The 23,448-nt window shown below is 44.5% G+C and overlaps 1 protein-coding gene across 1 annotated transcript in view; it reads left to right on the top strand.

The window, feature by feature from the left end:
- efnb3b (ephrin-B3b) overlaps nt 1–23,030 on the top strand; it is an 87,366-nt gene extending 64,336 nt beyond the window's left edge. The window contains exons 3-5 of the mRNA XM_085267305.1: nt 12,625–12,717; nt 15,763–15,825; nt 20,053–23,030. Of these exons, the coding sequence (XP_085123431.1) occupies nt 12,625–12,717; nt 15,763–15,825; nt 20,053–20,480 (584 nt within the window). The 3' untranslated portion in view covers nt 20,481–23,030. The remainder of the gene's footprint in view (nt 1–12,624; nt 12,718–15,762; nt 15,826–20,052) is intronic.
- The last annotated feature ends 418 nt before the right edge of the window (nt 23,031–23,448 follow it).

The raw sequence follows: 23,448 nt of genomic DNA, 5'->3' as shown, positions 1-23,448 counted from the left end.
GGAAAGAGGGAAAAATCGAGGTGGGCGGATCAATCCAAGTATCTATAGTATCGATACGATGCTGGTACTGGTATCGGATTGATAGTAGTGTGAAAGGATAGGATAGGAATACTCTAGCTATGTCCAAATTCAGGGTTAGCATGCTTCGAAGGACCCAACCTACCCGGTCCACGTAGGGCGGGTCCTTTAAAGGCCGGGTAGGCCAGAAGTGCGCGGCTGTGAAATTGGACAGTCTAGCCTTCAGATTTGCGTCACCGCTGTCTTGGTGGAGTTTAATAAACTCAGCCGTCTGCTCCTTGCTCGCTAAAATACAACAGGACACCATCTCAAACTTCTTTTTAATCAGTTTTCTGTTTGACGTTTATTCAGCTGTGTGAAAACTATGACTTTAATCTCAGCCCAACCGATTTACTCAGGAACAAATAAAACACTGAAGAAAACCCAAAATGTAACATTTTAAGTTATCTAAGTGACTTATGTATCATGTTTAACCTGAGTAGCCAAAAACCGTGGGGGGTTTGAAAATGATGTGCCCGGAGTTTGCTGTTCTCGCCGGCTCTAGTGAGCTTCGACCTTCCAGTCAGCTATCAAGCTGATGGGTAACAGACGTCTCCACAAACATCGGCGCACTTTTGCAAATATGTGATGTCTTAATAAATTGAGCAGATATTTGAAGTTTACACAGCTACATTCTCACCTGAAAATATGTTAGAAGTTTATTTTGTGACCCAGAAAGAATAATAAGACTAATATTGAAACTAAATAGCTGCTGCCATTGTTGGAAACTGGAATTGGCTGAGCCGCACTAGGAATTCTGGGATAGGTTGGGCCATGGAGGATACACCCGACCCATCCTTCAAATCTGGGGAAAAGGAGGATGTATTTGTTGCCACATTTGGAGGAGTCTTCACAACTTTGTTGCGTCGCTGTGATGTAATTGCCTACAAATCCGAAGGATGTGGCTCCTGTTTCTATAGACTAAATTCAGTATGTAGCCCACTGAATTGTGTTAAATTAATTATTTTTGAAAAACGATACCTCAAACATGCTCTATGAAAAGTGTCGGAACATTTTTGTGTTGACTGTCGCGTCTATTTATTTATAGCCTACAGCACATTTAAACAACAGAAGCGGACACACAGTGCAGTAGAGACAGCTGAAACTTGTGTTTATCTATTTATGTGGAAAGTAAAAATCCCAGTGATTAGAGGTCATCAAAATGTGTTCAAAACTTCTTCAGCCACGACACGCTGCTCGCCGCCTTTATGAGGTAAAAGTATCACTTATTGATATCGGCAGTATTGGCGCTGTATTTACTTGGTATCCGATTGATACCAAAATTCGCAGTATCGCACAGCACCAGGAGAAGGAAGAAGTGAGTGATGGACTTCACTTGCTTAACCCAGATCCAAGCAGCCGCAAAGGAGGAGTGGACAACCGGAGGTGTTTCGTTTTTATTCTGGGAGCGACTTGGGAATAAGAGAGGCTGGGAAAAAAAAAACACGAGCAAAGAGCAGAAGAGACAGTGAGAAGAAGCGACAAGGCTGGCGCTGACCCATTTCTCCAGGCCTCCAATCTTGTGGCTGATATAATAGAAAAACGGCTACCCACACGCACACGAGAACCTTAAAGACGGACACACGCCGCCAGACACACCAGCAGACAAGGACACGCAGAGGCAGACATATACACCCACACCGGTGTCCGGCTAGATTTCCCCTACGATAGCTCCGAGTGTTGCTTCTTTTTTATTTATTTTTTTCTGTGTGACTGCAGCAAATCCAGCATCACCTCAGTCGGCACTGGAAAATATCACATTCAGACTTTCAAACGTGACCGTGAACCCGCCAGCCCGCTCTGCCAGCTCAGCCTCTTCTCTTCTGGCCCGGCAGCGGCGGAGCGCGTTACATACTGAGCCGCATCTTTAAAAAAGGGGTCTCTGCGTGCCTTTTAAAGAGCTTTAAAAAAAATCAGTGCTGTAGAAGTCACTCAGGGATTCACTGATAAGTATTCATTAAGTATTGATAAGTAGTCATTGAAGTATTCATTCAATATGCATGGAGGTCCACTCAGAGGTGCACTTGACTGGGATTGCAGGGATGGCAGTTTCTAGCAGCTTGGTGGAAGTTTAGCAGATAGATAGTCACACATACAGAGAGCCACACAGGATGCCCTCGCTGCCCCGGGACGGGAACATTGACCCAGTTGTAAGGAACATTGGTCGTGACTGTCCTACATGGCTAGCACTTTACTGACGCTACACAAGGCTCATCCAACCCAGTCTTTCAGCCTCTCTTTTTTAATGGCCCTGCTCTCTCTTTTCTTTTTGCTTTAGCTTTCTGCCCCCATCCCCTCCCTCTCTGGCTTTGTCCCCTGCCTGTCTTTCCTTTGGTCCATTATGCACGTCTATGCTCTGGCGGTCACATTTATTTGGCGCTGATTATTTTCTGAACTGGGCAGACAGACTTATTACGTTTGCTCGGCCACGATTTGTTTCCCGTCATTTAATTAACGTGAGAAAGAATTGGAGGAAATCAACTTCTGCGTTTATGCCCGCTGATGACCTTATTTATGCCCGCGCCCCTCCTCACACCCTTATATATCTCTCTAAGTGGCTTTGAGAGGCCGTGTATTGATTGTTTTGTGATGCACGCTGACGTCGGTAAACACGTCTGACCTTTGCACACATGACGCGCGTTACACACACATCCGGCGTGACAATACCCAACTGGATTATCAGTATAGCTCAGGCCGTACTGTCTAACAAATTCTGATGTGCATTTAGTCAAAGGCGAGCTACAGTGTGACAGCAAACAGCGGTATTTTCAGGCCTCCGACTTTGCTTTCCCCCCCGAGTCCCTCAGAAGTAAGACATAAAAATGGCAGCGGGTCTGTCACAAGTAATCAGCCTTTCCCTGTCAGTGCCGCGCGTGCATGCGTGTGTTTGTCAGATGTAGCGATCAGGTGCTCTCCTCACTTTTAGTCCTCCATTTTTGGAACTCTGACGGGCAGTAGGAGGGAGACTTTTGAGGATGGACGCCGCTGTGCTGTGGCCCAGTTTGTTGCTTGTGTGTATGTGTGTGTGTGTGTTTTGGTGCTGGAGGTTAATACGATGTGATTCTAAGCCGCCCACCCTCTGAGCGCACAGGACATTGAAAGGCACAGACGCAGAGGGAGAGAGGGGTAGAGGAGGGAGAGGGCGAATACCAAGGTGGGTATGTGATTGTAATAGAACGGGATGGATGGGAAGAGAATAACCGCTGAGAATTAAAATGTCACACAGCACAGAGGAGAGATCAACCGCACGCAAGGGAAGACACTGAGATCATATTCCCTTGGTGGATTGCATGTGTGTGCATGAGCGGATACCTGCATGTGCGTTCCCATGAATTCTTAAGAATAAGGGAGTCGGGTGTCATTGCAGACTTATTATGTGAAAAGTGGAGCTACATAAGAATTTAAACAAAATCTTGTGATAGTTGCTTTGCAAAGGGCAAAGAAGTATTTTTACTGTTTAATAACATGAAAGACTTTTTAGTTAGTAACTGTATATTATATATAGTTATACATATTATTTTTAGTAAGCAAAAGTTATAGTAAGTAGCTTGATAGTTTACATATTGTACATTCAGATATATAGTACCTAAGGTAAATGTACTCATTTGTAACTATACTTCAGAATCATATACTTGATATTAGTGGATTATAATGATTTAATTATTGATCTGTGTATCTCTTTAATGTTGCAACTGTTGATGAATTTAATTAGTTGTATGTAGCTTGAGCTATAATAAAACAATTAATCTGTAAAATGATAATTAACAAATTCTGTTAAATAAATACTGTGGAGTAACAAAATGCAGTAATTGGATTCACAATATAGAGAAGCAAAATCAGAAAGCAACACAGTAGTAAAAGTACTTGTAAATGTATTCTTCCTCCTACTCACACTTGTGCTGTCATCCAAAGTTGTTGGGGATTGTGATTTTAACAGTACACAAAGGGGGGGGGATCATATTTTAGGAGGGGGGCTAGTGCCACCCCATGCCACCCTTCTGGACACGCCCCTGGATCCCTGTGTTCTGAGGCATCCAGGGGCGTGAAACTGAGTTTGGTTTGAGTCCCTTTTTTGAGGTCATAAGCCCCTCCCACCTGCTGTTGTTTACAAGAGCAGAACATCAGAAGAAATTTGACTTAAGAGGAGGGTGGCCATAACTCAGATGATGACCCGGGGGCCTGCAGCCAGGCCCAGTATGATAAGTAAGGATTATTGTGAGCTATGAATCATGCAGAGCTACTCTAGTGGCGTTCAGGAAAAAAAAAATATGGAGCTGAAAATGAGCAAATTATGTAGGTCCACTTTAAAATTTTCATGCACTGGTAAAGTAATTTGATTTATCTTATCCAATATGGCATGGGTCATGTAAGGTCTTCTCTAATAGGAGTAGAAGACTTACTTTTTAGTCATAATAGTACTTTCCACTTCAGCTAGCATCATGCATCAGAGGGGAACATCGCTCATGACAGAATACAGAGTTTCAGAGCCAAGATTTTTTTTGCAATCCAAGTTTTTATCAGCAAAAATCTCTTCCTTTTCTCAAAATACCTCATGTGACACAGACATATACTTATCCCGTCTCCACACCACTCACATACCATCATGTCACTGTGCGACTGAGGCGCCAAACATGCAGACGTCTTTGTGTTTGTAGCTGATCCCATTTGTGGATCAAGCACTACACCGCAACACAACAACGGCGCCTTTGTGTGCAACAATAAGAACAAGAAAGCTTGCACCTTTTGCAGGGAAACAAGTTTGGAAAAACCTTGCGCCGTATTGGAAGTAATGGCGTGTTTTGTGTTTGGAGGTGGAATGCGAGTGAAAGTAATACGGGCCCTGCGTGTTTTTTTTAAGGGGGAGCTAAAATAATGACTGTTCTGTTTCAGTACGCAAATGAATGCTTTTGCCACCGCAGCGGGGTAATGGTTTGCGATGGCTTTGTTAATGTGTCATAGCCAGGTTGTAAAAGTGCCATTGGAGATTTATGAAGGAGTTTTTAGTTACAGGAAATTTTCACGGCGAGATCCAAGATATTTTTTCTTTTGGGGGGGACGATGACTTGACTCCTTAGCTCCACAACATGGCATGTTCTCCATCATTTAGCTGAGACACATGAAGCTCACAGAGTATTTAGAGGTGCAGAAGTACAAATTTAAACGGGAAGCTATCAGTAAATCCCACCCCCGAGACCTTTCTGCACCCACACACACACACTTCCCAGTCCACCCGAGTGACAAACTTAGTTTCATGGCTCTTTGCAGAGAGCGCGGTCCAAAAGCTAAACAAGTGGAACTAAAAGGAGGATTTTAAAGCCAAAGCTGCTGTGAAGCAACACATTGGTTTTAAGTTGATTTGCACAGATGGCGACACTTTGTGCACACAAACGCGCACGGATACGTTTACACACTCGTGCCACTCCAGCCTCAGCGCGCGCCCGTGTGCCCGGGGCAGAGAAACTCCCACTTTGATTTGTGTCTTTCATGTTGCATTTGCATTTGTGATGACTGTCAACGTGACACACACATGACGCTGCAAACACACCAGAAGCTAACGGGGAGAGAAGCTGCTTTGCCCGTGGAGTGTGAGGCAACGCGGAACCAGTGAGCTTTGTTCCTCGTGGCTCTTGTTTTCTTGCTTATTTATTCCGTTTGTTGTGTAATCTGCTCTTTGGCCCGGCACCACATTCCCAGTTTTGTTCCCTTTAATCTGCTGTCAGTGGGAAGCATGTAGCCACTTCATGCTCAGAGCACATGTGGAATTTGAGAGTGTGGCGCACTAGCTCGGTTAGACTGTTGCAATATCTTTGCCACATATATAAAATTATTAATACAAAACAGTAGCACATAAAGGACGTCACCTCAGTCTATTCAGTCATAAGAAAAAAAACCCAGAGTAACTTTATAACTTCAAGTGATGCGAGCGGTTTTCAACTGAAGGCTTACGGGACAAACCAACCCTGTTGACTCCGTCTTCCTCTGTGTCCTCGTTCTCACATTCTCAAATGAAACCACAGAAGTAGATCGGCGTAGATAGAGATGGTTTCACCCAGAGATGTTTTACATGATTATTTTTTTTATTTTATTTGATGGAAATTTATGTAAAAGTAATTCTTGCTATATAAAACCGCCGTCACTCGGTTGAGAGAAAAGAGCAGCTGATGAAAATGCTGCTTTGCTCATCTCTGTCATTCTAGGTGGATCACAGCTTCAAGTTTCCAGGCAGTAGTGAACGCTCTGCAGCTTTTCTTTATCTTTATTGTAAGAGAGAAAGCAGACGCTACTTGGGACTGAAAAGGACTTGCCAACAAAAATATTTATTTGATTTTCCATCACTCCCCTCTCACTCCCCATGGGTGTTTGAGCTGCAGAGTCATTAAACTGCATCTGTTCTCTCTTGTACTTAGTGTTTCACCCTGTGTCTCGTTCATGGTCGTTTTCATTGGTTCTACAAGAAGAGTCTTCCGTTTAAAAGGAACTTCTTCCTCCCCACCATCGGCAAGTGCTTGCTTCGAAATATAAAGCACTTGGTGACCGCCGTTGTTGTGAAAGCAGATTAAGATTGTACAATTAAACTACTCTAATAAAATGATCTAAGAATGATCTTTAATTAGACTAAATTCTAGGACTTTTGTGGCCTTAAAGTGGCCCCTCTTTGTCTGGTCAGTTACCCAATTTGGATTTAGAGATGCATTTTAGCTTGACACCTAAACTGCCAATTTCCTGGCACTGCATATTGCACATTTAGGTAGAACACATAAAATCCTCCTAAAGTGTTAAGGTGTTGGAGCACTATCAGTGCTCCTCGGTAGTGATCCTCCATTTCCCTGAAATTCTTCTTGAGGGAAAAGATGTTCCCTTATTTGATGTTTTGGTGCTGGTCCATCTTCTCCCACAGGTGGACAAGTGGCGTGCCACCCACACTGCAACAGAGCCACTGGATCCCTTAACTGTAGAGGTCAGGGTTTTTTTTCTCCTTTAATTTCCCAACCGTCAGTATGTCCTAGAGCAAAATCAAATTTCAACCAGAAATATGTGGAATCAGGCAACAAAACAGCACTTCTCATGACTTTTGAATAGGCTGAAATGTGAGACGAGTCCCGAACTAGACAGATGAACGTGATGGAAATAAACATCAGCATGCGCACAAATTCACATCGCTTGTGCAGAAGCAAGTGTTTTGCTGCAGAAGGCGAGCTGCCACTCAGCATGTGTGGAATATATAAACAGGACTGCAAAATGCACAAGGAGCGGGGGAGGGCAAACGCTGACATCTAATGTCTGTATTAATTCAAATAACGTAGCTTTCCATCGTCGACCGCTGCAAGTACCGGCCGGCGCAGAGGCTGAGCGTGAGGCAGACCCGGTGTTTAAGCCCCTGAATGAATGAACAATCTGAGATATGCTTTGAGTGGAATGTCACTGTCCACTTTTCCATAACAGCAGGCAAGCTTGAGGAGCGATAATGGAGGCAGAGAAATGGCTTGGCCCTACACTGACCTTGGTAATAACAACAGAGACACTGGAAAAAGACTCTCATCTACTCTGTGATCTCCTCTATGGGCTACATACACACTCCTCCCCACCTCCCACCCTCCTGCGTGGCCGCCTGCCTCCTTGTGTGCAGGGCTACGGTGCTGTGCGGTCTGATCGAGGTTAACTGCGGTATTATTTCATTAATTAAGTTTTTCCACTCCTTCCGCTTGTCCTGCTCGTCTTCCTGTCAAACGAGGGTGGTGGAGCGACGCCCTTCCTCCATTCCGTCCTCCGGCGCTTCACATCCCCCCCATCACTGCTGATCATTGTCTCAATTACTCATCCCTCCTCTCACTCCCCTTTCTCCTGCTTTCTCCTCTTATCTAATCCTAAATTGTGCTGTACACTCTTCCCCAGTCTCTCTTTTTCTTTTTCTCTTCTCCAGATCCTCCCAAAGTGAGGTGGGAAAGATTTGTAGTCTAACATCTCCCCATCTCTCCCGCTCTCATCTGTGTCTCTCATCTGGATTTCACAGATGTTCTATGATTATTTCTGCCTTGATTTGGTGATACTTTCCTGCCGTCGAGGCATTTGGAGCATTTTTAGTGTTTAGCGACCAAGATTCGGCGGGAACTATTTTCGAACCGAGGCCAAAGCGGCTGTGATCCTTCTGCTCACTTTGTTCCTGTGAAATGGAGATTCACAAAAATGGTGCCACCTGTAACATGTCTAATGGATTTAAAAGGATTTGCCATGATACAGTTCACGGTTTTAAACAAAATTGCCTTTGTGATATTTGTGACCTGTTGATTAGGAGGTTTAAAAAAATAGCCTGCATTTGCAAAATCACATTTGTGGAAGCTCTTCTGGTTCAATTTGGCTCTCCGGCTCTCAGTCTCTGTCTCTTTGTTTCTCCCTCTTCTTTGTATCCATTACTGTTCCACTTTTCCATAATGGAGACATTAGAGTCTTTTACCTCTCCGCTATCTATCATGTCATTTAAACTCTTTCCTTACTTTCTGTTTTTAACTTTTTCCCTTTCCTCTTCCCTCTTTCCTCAAATCTTGCCTCCTCCCTCTGTCCACCGCGCTCGGGGTCATCTCTGTCGTCACACAGCGTCTCTTGTCCCCATCATATCACCAACAGCTTGTCACAGGCAATCAGCCTGCCTGCCTCAACTCCCCGCACGAGCCTCTCCTCCTCCTCTTTTCTCTCCTCATCTTCCTCACCTCCCTCGTCTCCCGTCACCTTCTTTTCCTCCTTCATGTGTCAGTAGTTATTACGCTCAGAAATTTGTCGGGCCCCTCTCTCTCAGGCCAGTTAAAAGGGTATTTTCTCAATCCCTTATCCATTCCTACGGTTAGTACTGCTGCCCAGTTTTAGTCCTACAGCCCGACTTACGCCTCCCAGTGACCGCTGTAATGGGTTATACTGGAATGAGGAGAAGCTTGTGTAATCCCTTCTTATGTCATGTACTTACATTTCTGTTAGAGCATGGTTTTTATAGTATGTTGGGAGCAACGTTTCTAAGAAACAGTGGAAAATAAGATAAAAAAATTTGTTCTCAACATATTTTCCCCCATTTTTGTTTTCAAGTATGTTTTATATCTTTCATTATAATAATTAGATTTTCAGCTACAGCATGCCCCGGGGTAAGAATATGTTATTAATGATTTAAAAATGACTGTGTGTATTAAATAAACATATTATCTGTTAATCAGGACTTTATATGAATTTTGTAATTCATTATGATGTATGTTGTAATACTATAATTTTCAGTAGTACGTAACTATTAGTTAAGGACTACTTAACTATCAATGGTATCATCAATCATGGTATTATATATGTAAAGTATATAAAGTATACCCATTAGGAATTTCAAAAAACTCAGTACTGACGTATTATTTTTAGTCTGCTGTTTGTTTAGGTTCAGAAAAAGATCATGCTTTGTGTTAAAATAGACTTTCACAACCTTAACCATTTCTTAGAAAGCTTTTCTGCCAGAAAGCCCTGAAGGAAAAATTCTCCCACCACCTTATATCTTTCTTTCTTCTGACTTCCTCCCAGTTCCAAAGCTATTACTTCACAACAAAATCACTTAAGATTAATGCAGTCATGAGGAGACTGCTTTTTTCCATTTGCAGTAATTTATATTTGGAGGCATGGCTCCGTCCTGAGAGAGCGCACCTCCATGACCTGCCAAGTGGAAAGTTTGAGACAGAAAAGACCTGGTATAGAGATGGGCAGACATCAGTGACAAGAGATTTATCATAAAGCAGGAGATGGGGTGGAGGTGGGTTGCAAAGTGGCTTGCACATGCACAGCAACTGTGAGCAGGGTGAAGGATACATAAATAATGTCAGATCAGCTGATCTGCTGGTAAGGCAGCTGAGCTTGATTTTAGTGCCGCCCTGAAGTAACACTTTAATAACAGCTGGTCAGTTGCAATAGTGGGTGTGGATAGACTTGAATTATTATCGTAAGAAAATCAACATAGTGATATGTGGCTCTGCATCAGAACACACCTCACGTTAAATCACAACCTGAACATGACGTCTGAGCAAAGGATGTAGAAAAAGAAAGACAGCCCTGATCAAAGAGCTGTACCTAATTTGGCACACTCATTCGGTTTATTTGAACCTCACTGAAATCAATGAAAGTGTCTTCTTCCATTATTGCAAACGAAAAAAAATTTCACAGGTCTCAGGTGGAGAAAAAAAAAGAAAGAATACTACGATTTAAGATGATCTCGAAGGACAGCAAATAGTGAAAACACTCGAGGAATGCACAAGTTTTTTCACAGCCTTTTATATAAACCTTATTTATCCATCCCTTCATCCATCCCTGTCTCCTGGCTTCCCTACCATACTGCTGTTCGCCTTGACCTCCGCCTGCTTTCTTTCCTCCTCCTGCTTTCACACTCTGCATCCTGCAGCGATGGAGGGAAAGACAGAGGGAGGTGTTAGAAGTAAAGCTGCCTCTTTTTCACACTTTCCTCTCTCTCACTCACTCTCTCTCCTGAGCCATCCACCATTCATCCCTCTCTGCTTCGCTTCAGACTGGCTAATCTATAGCCTGAAGGGGAAGTGGCGGGAGGAAATATGTATATATATATGTATATATATATATATATATATATATATATATGTGTATATATATATATATATGTATATATATATATATATATATATATATATATATATATATATATATATATATATATATATATATATATATATATATATAATTTTTTTTTATAAAGGAAGAATGATGACATTGAAGGTTAGCCAGGGAAAATGAGTGTAGACAGTGTGGTGTATGTGTGGGGGAAGGAGAAAGAATAGGCCTACTGTATTTTTTAGTAGCCACCACATCTGTTCCTCCATCAGCTAAAAGTTGAAAGGCAGACATTGAACTCGGTGTCTTTTAATAGCTTTTGATTTGTTGCTGTGAGTAGGATCTGTAGGATCATCTGTGTGCTAATGATTGAGACCAGCTGCACAGCTAATGGTACACCGGCTGCAAAGGTGTGATTCTCACTAGGAGCATCTCTCTCTTCTTTGCACCCCTCACTGCTTCTCTCTTTCCGTTCTCTCTTTTCTCACTGTGTCTTCATCTTCATGCTGATTCCCATCTATCCTCAGCCTGCTCCGCGTCCCTTAATCCTTTTCCACCTTCGGTGACCTGGAGGCTAGTCGTCGTTCACTTGCTCCTTTCTCTTTGTTTACATTCTCGATTCCTTTCCTGCCTCCTCTCCTCTTTTGCCATCTTAGCTCCTCCCACTTGTGATGCTAGTAAAGGAGGAGGAGGTAAGGACAAGACAGGAGTCAAGACAGTTCCTAATCAAGCTTGATTATGTCAAAAATGTGCAGATGTCACATTTTATCTAAGTGTAATTGCAACAACCACAGCTTATGAATACAAAGGAACACTTTGTAGAGCCCTGTTCTCATCGTGTTAGCAATTCAGCTGTTTGTCACATATTGTATATACATCACAGGTCCCACAAAGGGCCTTTGTTCCTGCGCATCCTTGCCCATAGCTCCTCTACTGAGCCGTTTTTTTTACCCAAAACTTACATTTTTAGGAACTACAAAATCCTTTGAGAGCGAGACACCGGTGAGATCAATTTCCGGGTCACAGACAGACAAGTTGGAACAGAACAGTGAAGTAAAAAGAGCTCTTTGAGCAGGATTTTATACGTATGCATGCACGCACACACACACAGTTCTTGTGTGCATATTTTCTCAGCACTGTTTGACCTTCTTTAACTTCCTTTGTAGCTTCACTAGATAAAAAATGTGATTTACATGACGTTACATCGCTGATTAAAATCTGACTCTGTATCGCTGTATTGTGCTGATTGAACTGTTGCATTTTTTTCCAGCGTGAGAAAAGCTTTTACATCCTGATAACACATAATAAATTCCCCCATTGCCTGTATTAACACATCCCCTCCCTCATTTTAAATGGAAAAAAATCCCCTTAATTCTATTAATTAAAACATAAGCGGTGATAGTGTTGGTGTATTGATGGGGTATTACCAAGTGGAGCTTTAACACATTCCACAGTTTCTTTTCTAACCAATCACGTCCAGTGTCTGAGTCAAATCACACTGATTTGTGTCTCAGGGGCTCCCATTTGATTTCATATACGCTCTTGATTGGATTACCATCACTCCCCCCCCCCCCCCCCCCCCCATCCGTCAGTCTTCGCTTCTCCAAATTGCATCCCCTCCCCACCCCCTCCAACGCTATTTCTCCAGCCCAAGCAGCAATTGCAGTTGACTGCAGTCGGTTGAGTCCATGCGCCGCAGCGGGGGTGTTAATGAATTCCAGCAGACTGCTAAATGAGGACTTATTAAAGTGCTGCCGCCTCATAGTTTGACATTTCAGAGCTTCTGGTGGAGTTTTAAATCGCTGCCTCTGCAAATGTCACTCGCTGACTCTCTGGAAGGGCTGTCCATAGAAGCTAGTCTTGGCTATAGATTGTGTGAGAGAGTGTGAGTTTGTGTGGCTGTATATTCAGTGGGTCCGTATAGCACGCTGTTCCTTTTTTTAATTGCACATTTCTGTGTTTCCATCCTTCCAGCTACGTCAGATGGGACGCGTCAAGGCCTGGACAGCATGAAGGGTGGAGTGTGTGCCACGCAAGGCATGAAGGTGGTCCTAAAAGTGGGGCAGAGTAAGTCCTCGCAACTCTCTTTCTGCTTTCTCTCACACACATCCGCTCTACATGTGAGCTATCTCATGTGCACTGCATGTGTGATGGACTCGTACACACACACACACACACACACACACACACACACACACACACACACACACACACACACACACACAAATCACTTAACACACTGTGATATTAACAAGCATTAGCTCCACATCTCCCATCATCTCACATCTGTGCAGTACAGAGCAGCACACATTAGTGCGCCTTATCTTGCATGCAGCCTCTTCCACTTTTAAACTGTCTCTCTAATCTTCCTCTTCCTTACACACACACGTACCATATAGTCTGCACACCACACACACACCACATGCACACACACGTACCTTTCTTAATGCGTGTGTTCTTGCTGAGCATATTAGGTCTCGTTAAGTGGTAAGAACAGCGAAGAAGTGTGGGATCAGTCAGCTCTAATGAGCCCTGTTGACTCCCTTCTCACTCTGCCTTTTAACTGCTACTGACTCATGCTGGACACACACACTTAAACACACACTGAAACTTAGACGCACACGCGTGCGCACACACCGGTCTGCATAATCATCAGCTCACACGTGCACATTAAGTGGACACGGACACGCATGCACCTGAGATGTCCACGGCCGGGAAACGAACACACACACACACAGACACACACATGCACAGCAGTCCCGCCAGCTACAGCATGATAACAAAACGACTCCATTCTCTGTTAAAGCACACAGTCAGTGATTTTTAATGACTCGTAGCTGCACACACTTCTAATTTGTTTGGAAAATATTCACAGCTAATGACCCTCGCACGGAGGTGTTTTTTTTTTTTAAGCAGCAAAGGGGAAAAAAGGCTAATTTAAGCATTTTCACTGGCCTGCACACTTCTACACATAATCGGCACCTGTCCTTCACACGACCCCCCTCACGTACACACGTACAAACACGACCAGCCATTTCTATTTCCTTGATCTATGCTGTGTTATCAGGACTTGTGTATTGTAGGTGCTCTTCAGCAAAGAGCCAAGTGGCGCTGTTGTGTCTCTATCAGCCCGTAACATCAGCATAGTCAGCTTGGCTCAATAGAAATACCACCACACACACACACACACACACACACATACACACTTTATTTCCCCTGGCTTTTTCACCACACAGGCGATGGAAAAACTACCTTCCTTTTGACACACATACAAACCACAGCTCTGTGAAGAAGATGCACACACACCTTTTTCTTTGTTCTTCTTCATTTTCTTTTTAAATATCTCTCCTTTCCTCACTCAAACTACTCCCTGCAACACTCCTTGCCTCCTTTCCTTTCAAATTCCCCATTCCGCTTTGCATGCCGGCCATCTCTCCTTATTTTCACTCTTTTCCTCTGTTTTCCTCATCTTATCTGCTGTGTGGCTGAAAGGTCACGTCTGTGTTGTTTGTCGTCTAAATAAGCGGCGTGCCGCCTCGTGGTGATCTCTGATGAGATATGGCGCTCTGCTCCGCTTCGAGGGACCCACACTTGCAAAAACCCACACATATACATTGAGCTGTCGCCTCGTATTTTATTCTTTATATATCTTGCTTGCTCTCTGAATCTGTCACATGCACACTTTCTCACACGCACACAGCCCGAACCTCCTTCTACGAGCCCCTGCTGACCAAACAGCAGTTCCTATTGATCCAGCCGGCACCACCCCGAACCTCTGTTTGGTTTATTGTCAAGAGGGAGCCGCCAGCCAATATCCTTACCCTTCTCTAAATGTCAGCACATATGGGTTGATGGCTGTGCTTGACCACTGTACAGGCAGGACTACTATAGTCAAAAGCAGGTTGTTATTTCCATCTACAGTAAAGTGGATAGCTCTCATTATTGTACTTCCCAGTCCCAAAGCTATGACATCACTACAGCATTATTGGACGGTTGCAGTGTCATCCCAGAGCACATTAATGTTAATATTGAAACTGTGCATCAGAATTCATCACGAGTTCTTAGCAGATAGTGCAACACATCTTCATATGAGTTTTACACCAGATGCCCTTCTTGACACAACCCCAACGGGAATTTGTGTCCCTGGGTGGAACTGAATTGAATTATCAGCCTTTCGCTCGTCAATCAAATGTGTATACTTTGTGTGTACTGGAAAGTAGACCCCCAGCTGAGAGACAATAGATACGACAATGATTAAATCAGACACAGCACAAAAACAGGAACTGGGGTGGGGGTGGGTTGCAAAGCAGCTTGCAGATGTAATTGTGAGTAAGCTAAAGAAGCTTCAATAGCAAGCCCTACATATGACAGCCAGCTAGGCGTGTAGAAGTGTATCAGCAGAGCTATCAGCTGATGGGGGCCGGCACTTAGATCAGCTGACCTGCTGGGATTGCAGCTGAGCTCGACTTTGTGGGGTGCCTGATTTAATGCCGCGCTTGATTAACTGTAAGTTTGCGGTCATTTTATGTTGCACGAAATGTTGAACTCAACAGCCCAGCGCAACTCTGTTCTTGCAGCCCACTGTTGGACAGATGGCTCAGAAGCTAACAAAATTAGTATTTTCTGAACCATCTCTTTCAGCTTCGAGGAGTAGCACTTATACCCACAACGGCTGCATTAGCATGTAGCATGTGTGTGCACGCTTGTGCCCGTGTTTGCATGTGTCACATAAACTCACTTTAATGCCATCACCATTACTGAGGGCTTGCGAGACAGATGGCCTGATTTAGCGACTACAGATTACAAGCCGTTATGGCCTTGTGTAAATTCGCTCAGGCCAAAACAACAAACGACCTCTCTTTAGTTTCCCATTCAAACAAATGGAAAAGTGCTCATACGCAGCACGTCGAAGCCCAGTCAATATGTGCTCCCCTATAATGGGAAGGGAAGGGGGTCCTTTATTAAACCTCTTCTGTCTCTTATTTCTCTGGCTGGCTGTCTCTCTCTTTGCTAATGTCGCTTATTGGTTTCGAATCAGAGAGCTTTGGCTGTTGCAGAAGATGGAGGCTGTCTCGGTATTTCTGTAATTCCTCGCTTATTTTTCCTCCCAAGGCCCATATGGACTGCCTCCAAAGAAGGAGCCGGCAGCGGGACGCACCACCAGCAAAAACCCAGGTAAGCAGGAAATCAAATAGAGATAATCCACAGCAGATCCATCCACAAAATGGATGGAGGGAATAAGCAAAGACTGCTAGATAAAAAAGAAAAGCAGCAGGGAGAGGGGAGGGTGGAGGCGACAGATGGAGAATGTGCAGCGGTGACATCTGCGGATCTCTCTGTTTAATTCCATATTTCTCTCTCACTCTCTCCTTCTCCCCCCTACTCTCTGTCCCTCTCCTCCTCGTCTCTGCACCCGGCCCTTCGAGCTAAGTGCTGCGGGCGGGGAATGGATGGCTAATAGCTACCTTGGGAGAAGGACAAGAAAAAGTGAGGGAGGAAGGAAGAGGCAAGAGGAGGAAGAGAGACAGAGGGAGAGAGAGCAGCGACGACATTTCAGAGTTATTATTGTCATTAGTTTGGGGGCGAGGGGGGTAGTGTGCACCGTAGTTCTGTCTAGAAAGAATGAGAGACTGAGTGAAGAGAGAAGAGGAGGCAGGGGAGTGATAGAACGGAGTGGGTAGAAATGGGAGGCACATAAGGAGGAGAAAGAAAAGAATAATTGAAAAGCAAAGAGGAGAGGGGAAGAGAACAAGGAGATGAAAATGGAGAGAGGCAACATTCATGCTTCACCTCAAAGTTATTCAGTGAAGGGGAAAGAACACGATTCACTCTGAGCTGTGTTCATTTCTCCTTCTCTCTCTTTTTTTTCTTTTTTGGGCGAATTTGCGTACTATACCAGATGTGGGAATTGGACCATTCACACATTTCCCAATCACTTGTCCATACCTCATATACGTGAGAAGTGTATGTGTGAATCAGCAACAATAGTATGCATTGTTTGTGCTAGAATGAGAGCGGCGAAGCACGACGGCGAGGATGATTTAATCGCACACCTAAGAGGGATTTTACACATTTTTGACTTTCAGGCAAGGACATATTAACACGCACTTAACCGCATATCTAAAAATGATTGTTATGACATTCGACACAGCAGTTATGCCAGAATTTCTAATCCTCGTGTGAATACGCTCGAAATCATCTCAGCTAATAATTGGAATACTGTTGCTTATTCACAGTTTCTCATTGTGTTTGCGTGGCTCTCTTGGGATGTAAACAAATAGAAATACATTATTGGGATATGAACAAGAAATGCTCTCTGAATAGAAACGAAAGGATTGTTTGGTTTTTTTTCTGTCATCCACAAACTCAACTCACTCGAATCAAAACCATCACTCATTACAGATGTCCGCTGGGGATAAACGTCTATAAATGGATTCCAAGTCAGAGAACAGGAGACTTAAAATCATTATTTTCTAGGTAGTTTGAAGAGGAACCAAATGAATCATGATTCTTGTTGATGCAAAGTGCTGAAATGTTCAAAAGTAAAAAAAAATATATATAATATTTTGTATGTGAAAGTAGTAAGAGGACAACAGCCAGCAACATGTTTGGAAAAAAATGAGGCATAAAAAAACAGGAACAGTTGTGTAACAGTAAACACCTCATGGAGCATCTACCTTGAAAAAAAAGGTTAGTATCATGGTTGGTGTGAAAACAACGATCTAGTTCAGTTATATTTATATAGCATCAAATCACAACAGCAGTCCACTGAGCGCTGATGCTACAATAATGCGTAAAACCCAACAATCAGACGACCCCTTGCGTGTAAGCAATTGGCGACAGCGGGGAGGAAAAACTCCCTTTTAACAGGAAGAAACCTGTAGAGCCAGATTCAAGGAGAGGTAGCCATCTGCCACCACTGGTTGGAGGTGAGGGTGAGGAAGACAGGATAGAAGAGGGGTAAGACTATTTCTAAAGAGATTTAATCATGTGTTGTTTACAATATGAAAACATCCAGAGAAGTTTCTCGGTGCAAAGAACAATGTGGAACGATCATGCTTGTTAGGCATTTAGCGTTAAAAACAGACGAGGCATCGCTGCACCCACGAATGAAAGTTCAAGTACTGTACAAAGGGAAAAATACACCCTCTCTCAGCCTGAGCCCACTTAAGGTGGATTAAGGTGTGGAGAAACTGTGATCTGATCTTTCATATAATATCATATTGTTTGACTGACTTGCAAAACAAGATATTCTGTTTCTATTTACATTTAACGCAGCATCCCAACTTTTTCTATTTTATCAAATTTGTTTTGCAAAGCAGAGAGAAGCTAAGACTCACCCATTCCAGTTATTTGCACGAAATAAACAAAATACGAGTAAAGATTCAGATTATAGCTTTGCATTACAGTCCTAATGTGCACCCATCTAAGCCACTGATTACGACAAGGACATGATTTGAATTTCCGCTCCCGTTGCCAAGCCGCAAGCTTTCGCTTTTCCTTTCACCTGCTTTTCTCTTTTTTTGTGGCACCTCAAATTTCCTGATGTGATTCTATACGAAGGGCTCTGGTGCACATCCTCCAAGTACAAATGGATCGAAAGAGACAAATTAATTCTGTTTTTTAAAAAAAAGAAGAGCATTTTATGTGGGGAGCAGCAATGAGATGCCATAATGCATGAGTTACTGCTGCTCTAGGAATTATGTAATTTTGTCACATCCTCTTGAATGTATTCATATAAAAGGTTTCTGATGGAAGCACGCGCTCATTCACACTTTATTTTGACAAAATGCCTGAAATTTGCATTTGTGCGGCAGCCCGGTGGAAACATAACTAAATGTGGCGAGTGTTCGAAAACAGCTCCAAAAATATGTTAAAAAACCGAATATGAGACCAATTACTCCTCTCTGAAATGTGACAGCTGGCTCAGAAGCAAGGATGATACGACACCTTGACCCGTTCTTTCATTTCTGACCTGTTGCGTGTTTCTCTCCGAGGTGGAATCCGCTAATGATATGAAATAGATGGAAACAAAAACGGAAAATAAGGCCTTGGAGTCTGAACTTGTGTGTTTTAGAAAAAAAGAATTAACACAGAAGAAAGGAAGGAGACGTGCAAAAAAAAGGGGAGTGAGAGGTGCAGAAGGAGAGGTGAAGGAAGAGGATATAATAAGGAGAGCAGTTGAGCGGCGGCAGTCATAATGGAGACGGAGAATGAGGGATGTTGGGTTAATGGTGGGAGGAAGGAGGAGCGGGGAGTGTAATCGACTTCTGGCATTAGTGCTCTGCTCCCAGTCAGTCCAGCGCGGCAGGGGGGCTCGCAGCAGGGGGGAGGAAAGGGGATGAGGTGTGTTTGCTTGGATGTGTACGTCAGTATCGCTTGTGTGTGCGTCTTTGTGTGTGTTTGTGCTGCAAGGTGCTGAGCTCAGAGCAAGGTGGGTTATTACGGCTACAATAACCCGAAGATAGAAAGAACCACGGAGCGAGGGGAGGGCGAGGAAACGGAGGAGACGCCGGAGAGAGACAGACGGGGAGAACAGAGAGGGATGTGTGCCAAGAATAATGATAGACCAATCCAGAGGCCCTATATAGCAAAGACTCACATTACCTGCCTTAACCAGTTCGCAACTCTCATACACATGCCCAGTGCCAAAGCAGTCCGTATCAGCCCTGTTTTTATAAATGCACACGCACACTCGCACACCTCCACACCATCATTCACCTGCTGAGTTCTGACCCGACCTCCCGCGGGCAAGACAGCGAGCTCTGAGGCTGTGAAGATCTTAGGTTTCAGGCGAGACGCGGGGCAGACAGAGGGAGCAACGGGACCCGAGTGTGACAGACAGTTTGATAAACAGACAGACAGATAAAAAAGACAGACGGGCGGGCAGGGAGGCCAGCGGGCAGGCCGAGTGTGTGGTCTGGTGGTGGCAGCGGAGGGGGGAGGATCTCTTCATGTGGCTGGCTGTAATGCTAAGTAAATACAGTTGTTAAGGTTAGGGAAATAGAGTGTATTACCTTGATACACACTGCGGCTCAGCCAGGCTGTCCGCAAGAGTATATACTGCGCAGTACACTCGCACTCACTGCGGACATTCCTCGCTGCTTTATAGGGACTGCTGTCCAATCCATCACATCAATGAAGAGACCACATATAAGCTTCTGTGAGAGTTGCTGCATTCCACTGGTTTATGCCTGCTAGTTTGGGCTGAACCATCGTCATTACTCATGCTATTGTGGTACAGAGCCATAAGGAATGGTATGTTTATTTAAAAGCTCGTGAAAACGCAAGTTGTGAGAGCAAGCCGTGTTATTGCTCCGGTGCATTGGTCGTGATGAATTGTGCGGCGCCGGGAGCAGCTTGTGCTACCGGAAGTAAAGATTGTTCTGTGATTCGTTTCAGGCGGCACGGGGAACTCCAGCCAGCCTCGAGGACCCTTCGGGGAAGAAGGCAGAGGTGAGAACGGGCCTCTCCAACCCTCCAACATCGCTCTCATCGCCGGCGCCGCGGGAGGCTCTGCCTTTCTCCTGCTGGTCACCGCCGTGATCTGCGTCGTGTGCTACAGGAGGCGGCACGCCAAGCACTCGGACACCCACCACCCTCCGCTGTCGCTGTCCTCCCTCACCAGCCCCAAACGGGGAGGCGGCGGGGGCATCACCAGCTCCAACAACAACGGCTCCGAGCCCAGCGACATCATCATCCCTCTGCGGACGTCAGACTCGGCCTACTGCCCGCACTACGAGAAGGTGAGCGGGGACTACGGACACCCTGTCTACATTGTCCAGGAGATGCCGCCTCAGAGCCCAGCCAACATCTACTACAAAGTATGAGGTGGCCTTTGCTCCGGCCAACTGGACGCACCCGCCTCCCTCCACCCGTTACCGACCAATCCCTCCTCCCCACATCCCTGCTCCAAATGAAGCCACAGCAAAGCTATCCATCACAGCTCCAACCCTGATCCCCTCAATACTGCCAGTATTGCCCCTCCGACCCCCCCACACCCCCAACTCACTACCCTGTGAGCCTGCACCCCTGGCCACAGTTGTGTTTCTAGCCGAGTAAGCCTCCCCACCCCATTCTCACACAACCAAGTGTGTGTAAAGGGCAATGTCGTAACCGTGCATAGCCTTTGTTAACAAGGCCCTCGCGAATAGGCAATAGGCTCTGACTGCCCCCCCTTCTTGTTAACTCAGAGCTAAATGAGCCCCCCTACACATGCTGAATTGAAGAGTCCTCCCCTAAACGCCAGTGTGCATGTGCAGCACACACTGTTTTTTTTTTTAACGGGGTAGGGACCTGCCGTTGGGAAATGTGATGTTTTGAAGAAGGAAAAAGGAGAACGCAAAGGACAAGAACAGCAAGAAAAACTACTCCCCTGACCCCCACTTAGCACCGCAGAACTCCATCAGCCAATCAGAGTCCGGCCCCTACCACTAACTCAATAATAGGATGCTAGTTTGTATGTGTTTGTTTCTCCTGAGAAAACGCGGGGGGAAGAGGGGGGCCTCGGACTCGCCCGATCAGCACCGTCCGAGCGGCGGTCACATGACCGAGCCAGGGCCTCTACGCAAGGTCTGACCAATCGGTGACTCTCAGAATCTTGTATATTTTAATAATGCGTGTGACTGTGAGAGCGAGCTACGAACTCGGTCAATAATCATGGCGGTGCTGCTGCTCCACATTAGACGTGTGCGTGCAGTTAGTGTGCTTCAAGTACGGCAAGTTTGCATATGCGCGCGTGGGGTTTAGTCTGTGTGCGTGTGTGTGCGTGCGCACGCTTTGTGCGAGGGTGACTGTGCGAATGCGTGCGTTCTTTAGACTTGTCTTAAATACCAAAACACAAAATAGTGAGCGAATATCAAAAAAGTGAGATTTTTTATCGCTATTGACACTTATAGATTATATATATGAATATCCAGTAAATAATTTCTAGATGTTTTTTTTCCGTTTTCTATTGTTTTGTTTTACCCACTCTGTTTAAACTACACTTCTGTTGCTAGACATCTTTTTTTGTTTTTATCTATTTTTCTTTTTCACAACTTAGAATGACCTTGTTTACCCTCCACCCACCCCCACCTCCCCTTTGTTTATTAATTTAATCCCTTTTTTGTTTTTTGTTTAATTTTTCCGGTGAACAGAGGTCGTTTCTCTCTTCCCTCTCTCATTCACTCCCTCCCTCCTTCCTCCACCTCTCCCCCCTTCCCTCTAGGGTCTCTGAACTCTGTGTATATTTTTATAGCTCCTTGTACTATGCCGTAGTTTTGAAGTTTAGACCTCGTTTGTGGAAGTGTTGAGGTAGAAACATCTATGAAAGTTTTTTCTTTTCCTTTCAAATGTTTTTTATTTTTTTCGGAAGCGAAAAGAAGTTAGGGGTGGGGATGGTGGGGAAGAAGAATAAAGGAAGAACAGGGGTGAGAGAGAGAGAGAGAGAGAGAGAGAGGAGAGCTGCCTGGGGTGGAGGAGAAAAGCGGCGTCTGAATGCAGAAGCTTAAAAAAAAAAAGGAAGCTAGTGGGGAGGGAGGGAGGGAAAGACTGAAGGAATTGCACACTTAAGAAAAAGAGGCTGAGGGGAGAAGAGGACGGGAGAGGCAGGAGCGCGAGATGAAGGATCCCGAGGAAAGGAGGGATGGAAGAGTGGCCGGTGAAGCAAAGAAACCTCTTCTTTAAATGGAGAGTCTCCCGTATGGAGGTGACGGACCTACAGCCAAAAATGGATTTTTTTGGAGGAGTTGAACTCTTAACCACGACAAAGAGAGATCTCATCACACACACACCCCCACACACACAAACACACACGCCTACTGTGACTCGCATTTTGGATTTGTTCCTTTTTTCTGCCAAAATTTGTGTTGAAATGCATCTCTGTGTATCACTCACGCGCACACACACACACACACGCAAAAGAAAATCCCGCTTCTCTCTGACACACTCTGACGCCCTCCCAACACAACCTAACGCAAATTTCACACCTTTTAATGACTGTCACAAATGCCTCTTGATTGCATTGAATGGCATACATTGTCTCTCACACCCGCTTGCACTCCCAACACACACACTTGCACACACACACACACACACGCTCAACAAAAATGCTGATTACTTTCATATGACTCTGTGTTTCTGTGATTAAGACTGACCCAACGGACACGGGAGGGATGAACAGAGCGACTGTGTGTGTTTTCTCCTCCTCTGCTTTTAGATGCTCCCACGCTTTCACAAACACACACATACACACTCACACTGTCTCTCTCTCTCTCTCTCTCGCGCACAAACACACTAGTGCCGAGCACCTCGACCTCAGAGGGCAATAACATCGCTGTGTTCAGAGGTGCAATGTGTTCACATGTGCATACTAATAAAGCTATTTTGTGTTGCTCAAACATGCTTATGGCTTATGTGTAAACTGGATGGCAGTGGAGAGCTTTTTTCAAACACACACACACACACATACACGCAAAGCCTCCAATGCTGTAGCCATGTTTTTCTGTGTGAAGCCAGTGTTTAATCTGGACCTTCTGACATTTCTCAGCCGTGTTTTTGTACCTGACGTCATACAATGAGATACGTTTCAAGCTTAAGTGTCACACTCGTCTTAAACTGACTTTGTTGGGCACACGATGATGTTCGGATATGTTTCGTTTTTTCGTTTTGTTTTTTTTTTTAACCCAGTGGAGGAGTTTGTATTTGACTGTATGAAAATTGATGACAAAGATGAAATGACTCAAGTTCTTCTTTTTGTACAACTGCCAACATGTGCTGTGTTTTTCTTTATGTACGCTGTTAAGTCAATGTCTGTTT

This window comes from Mchenga conophoros, linkage group LG3, assembly GCF_057382185.1.
Source record: "Mchenga conophoros isolate Kocher_MC1m ecotype Shallow Benthic linkage group LG3, M_conophoros_male_GT1.1, whole genome shotgun sequence".
NCBI lineage: Eukaryota > Metazoa > Chordata > Actinopteri > Cichliformes > Cichlidae > Mchenga > Mchenga conophoros.
Note: the sequence above shows the minus strand (reverse complement) of the source record. Positions and strands in the feature narration are given on the sequence as shown.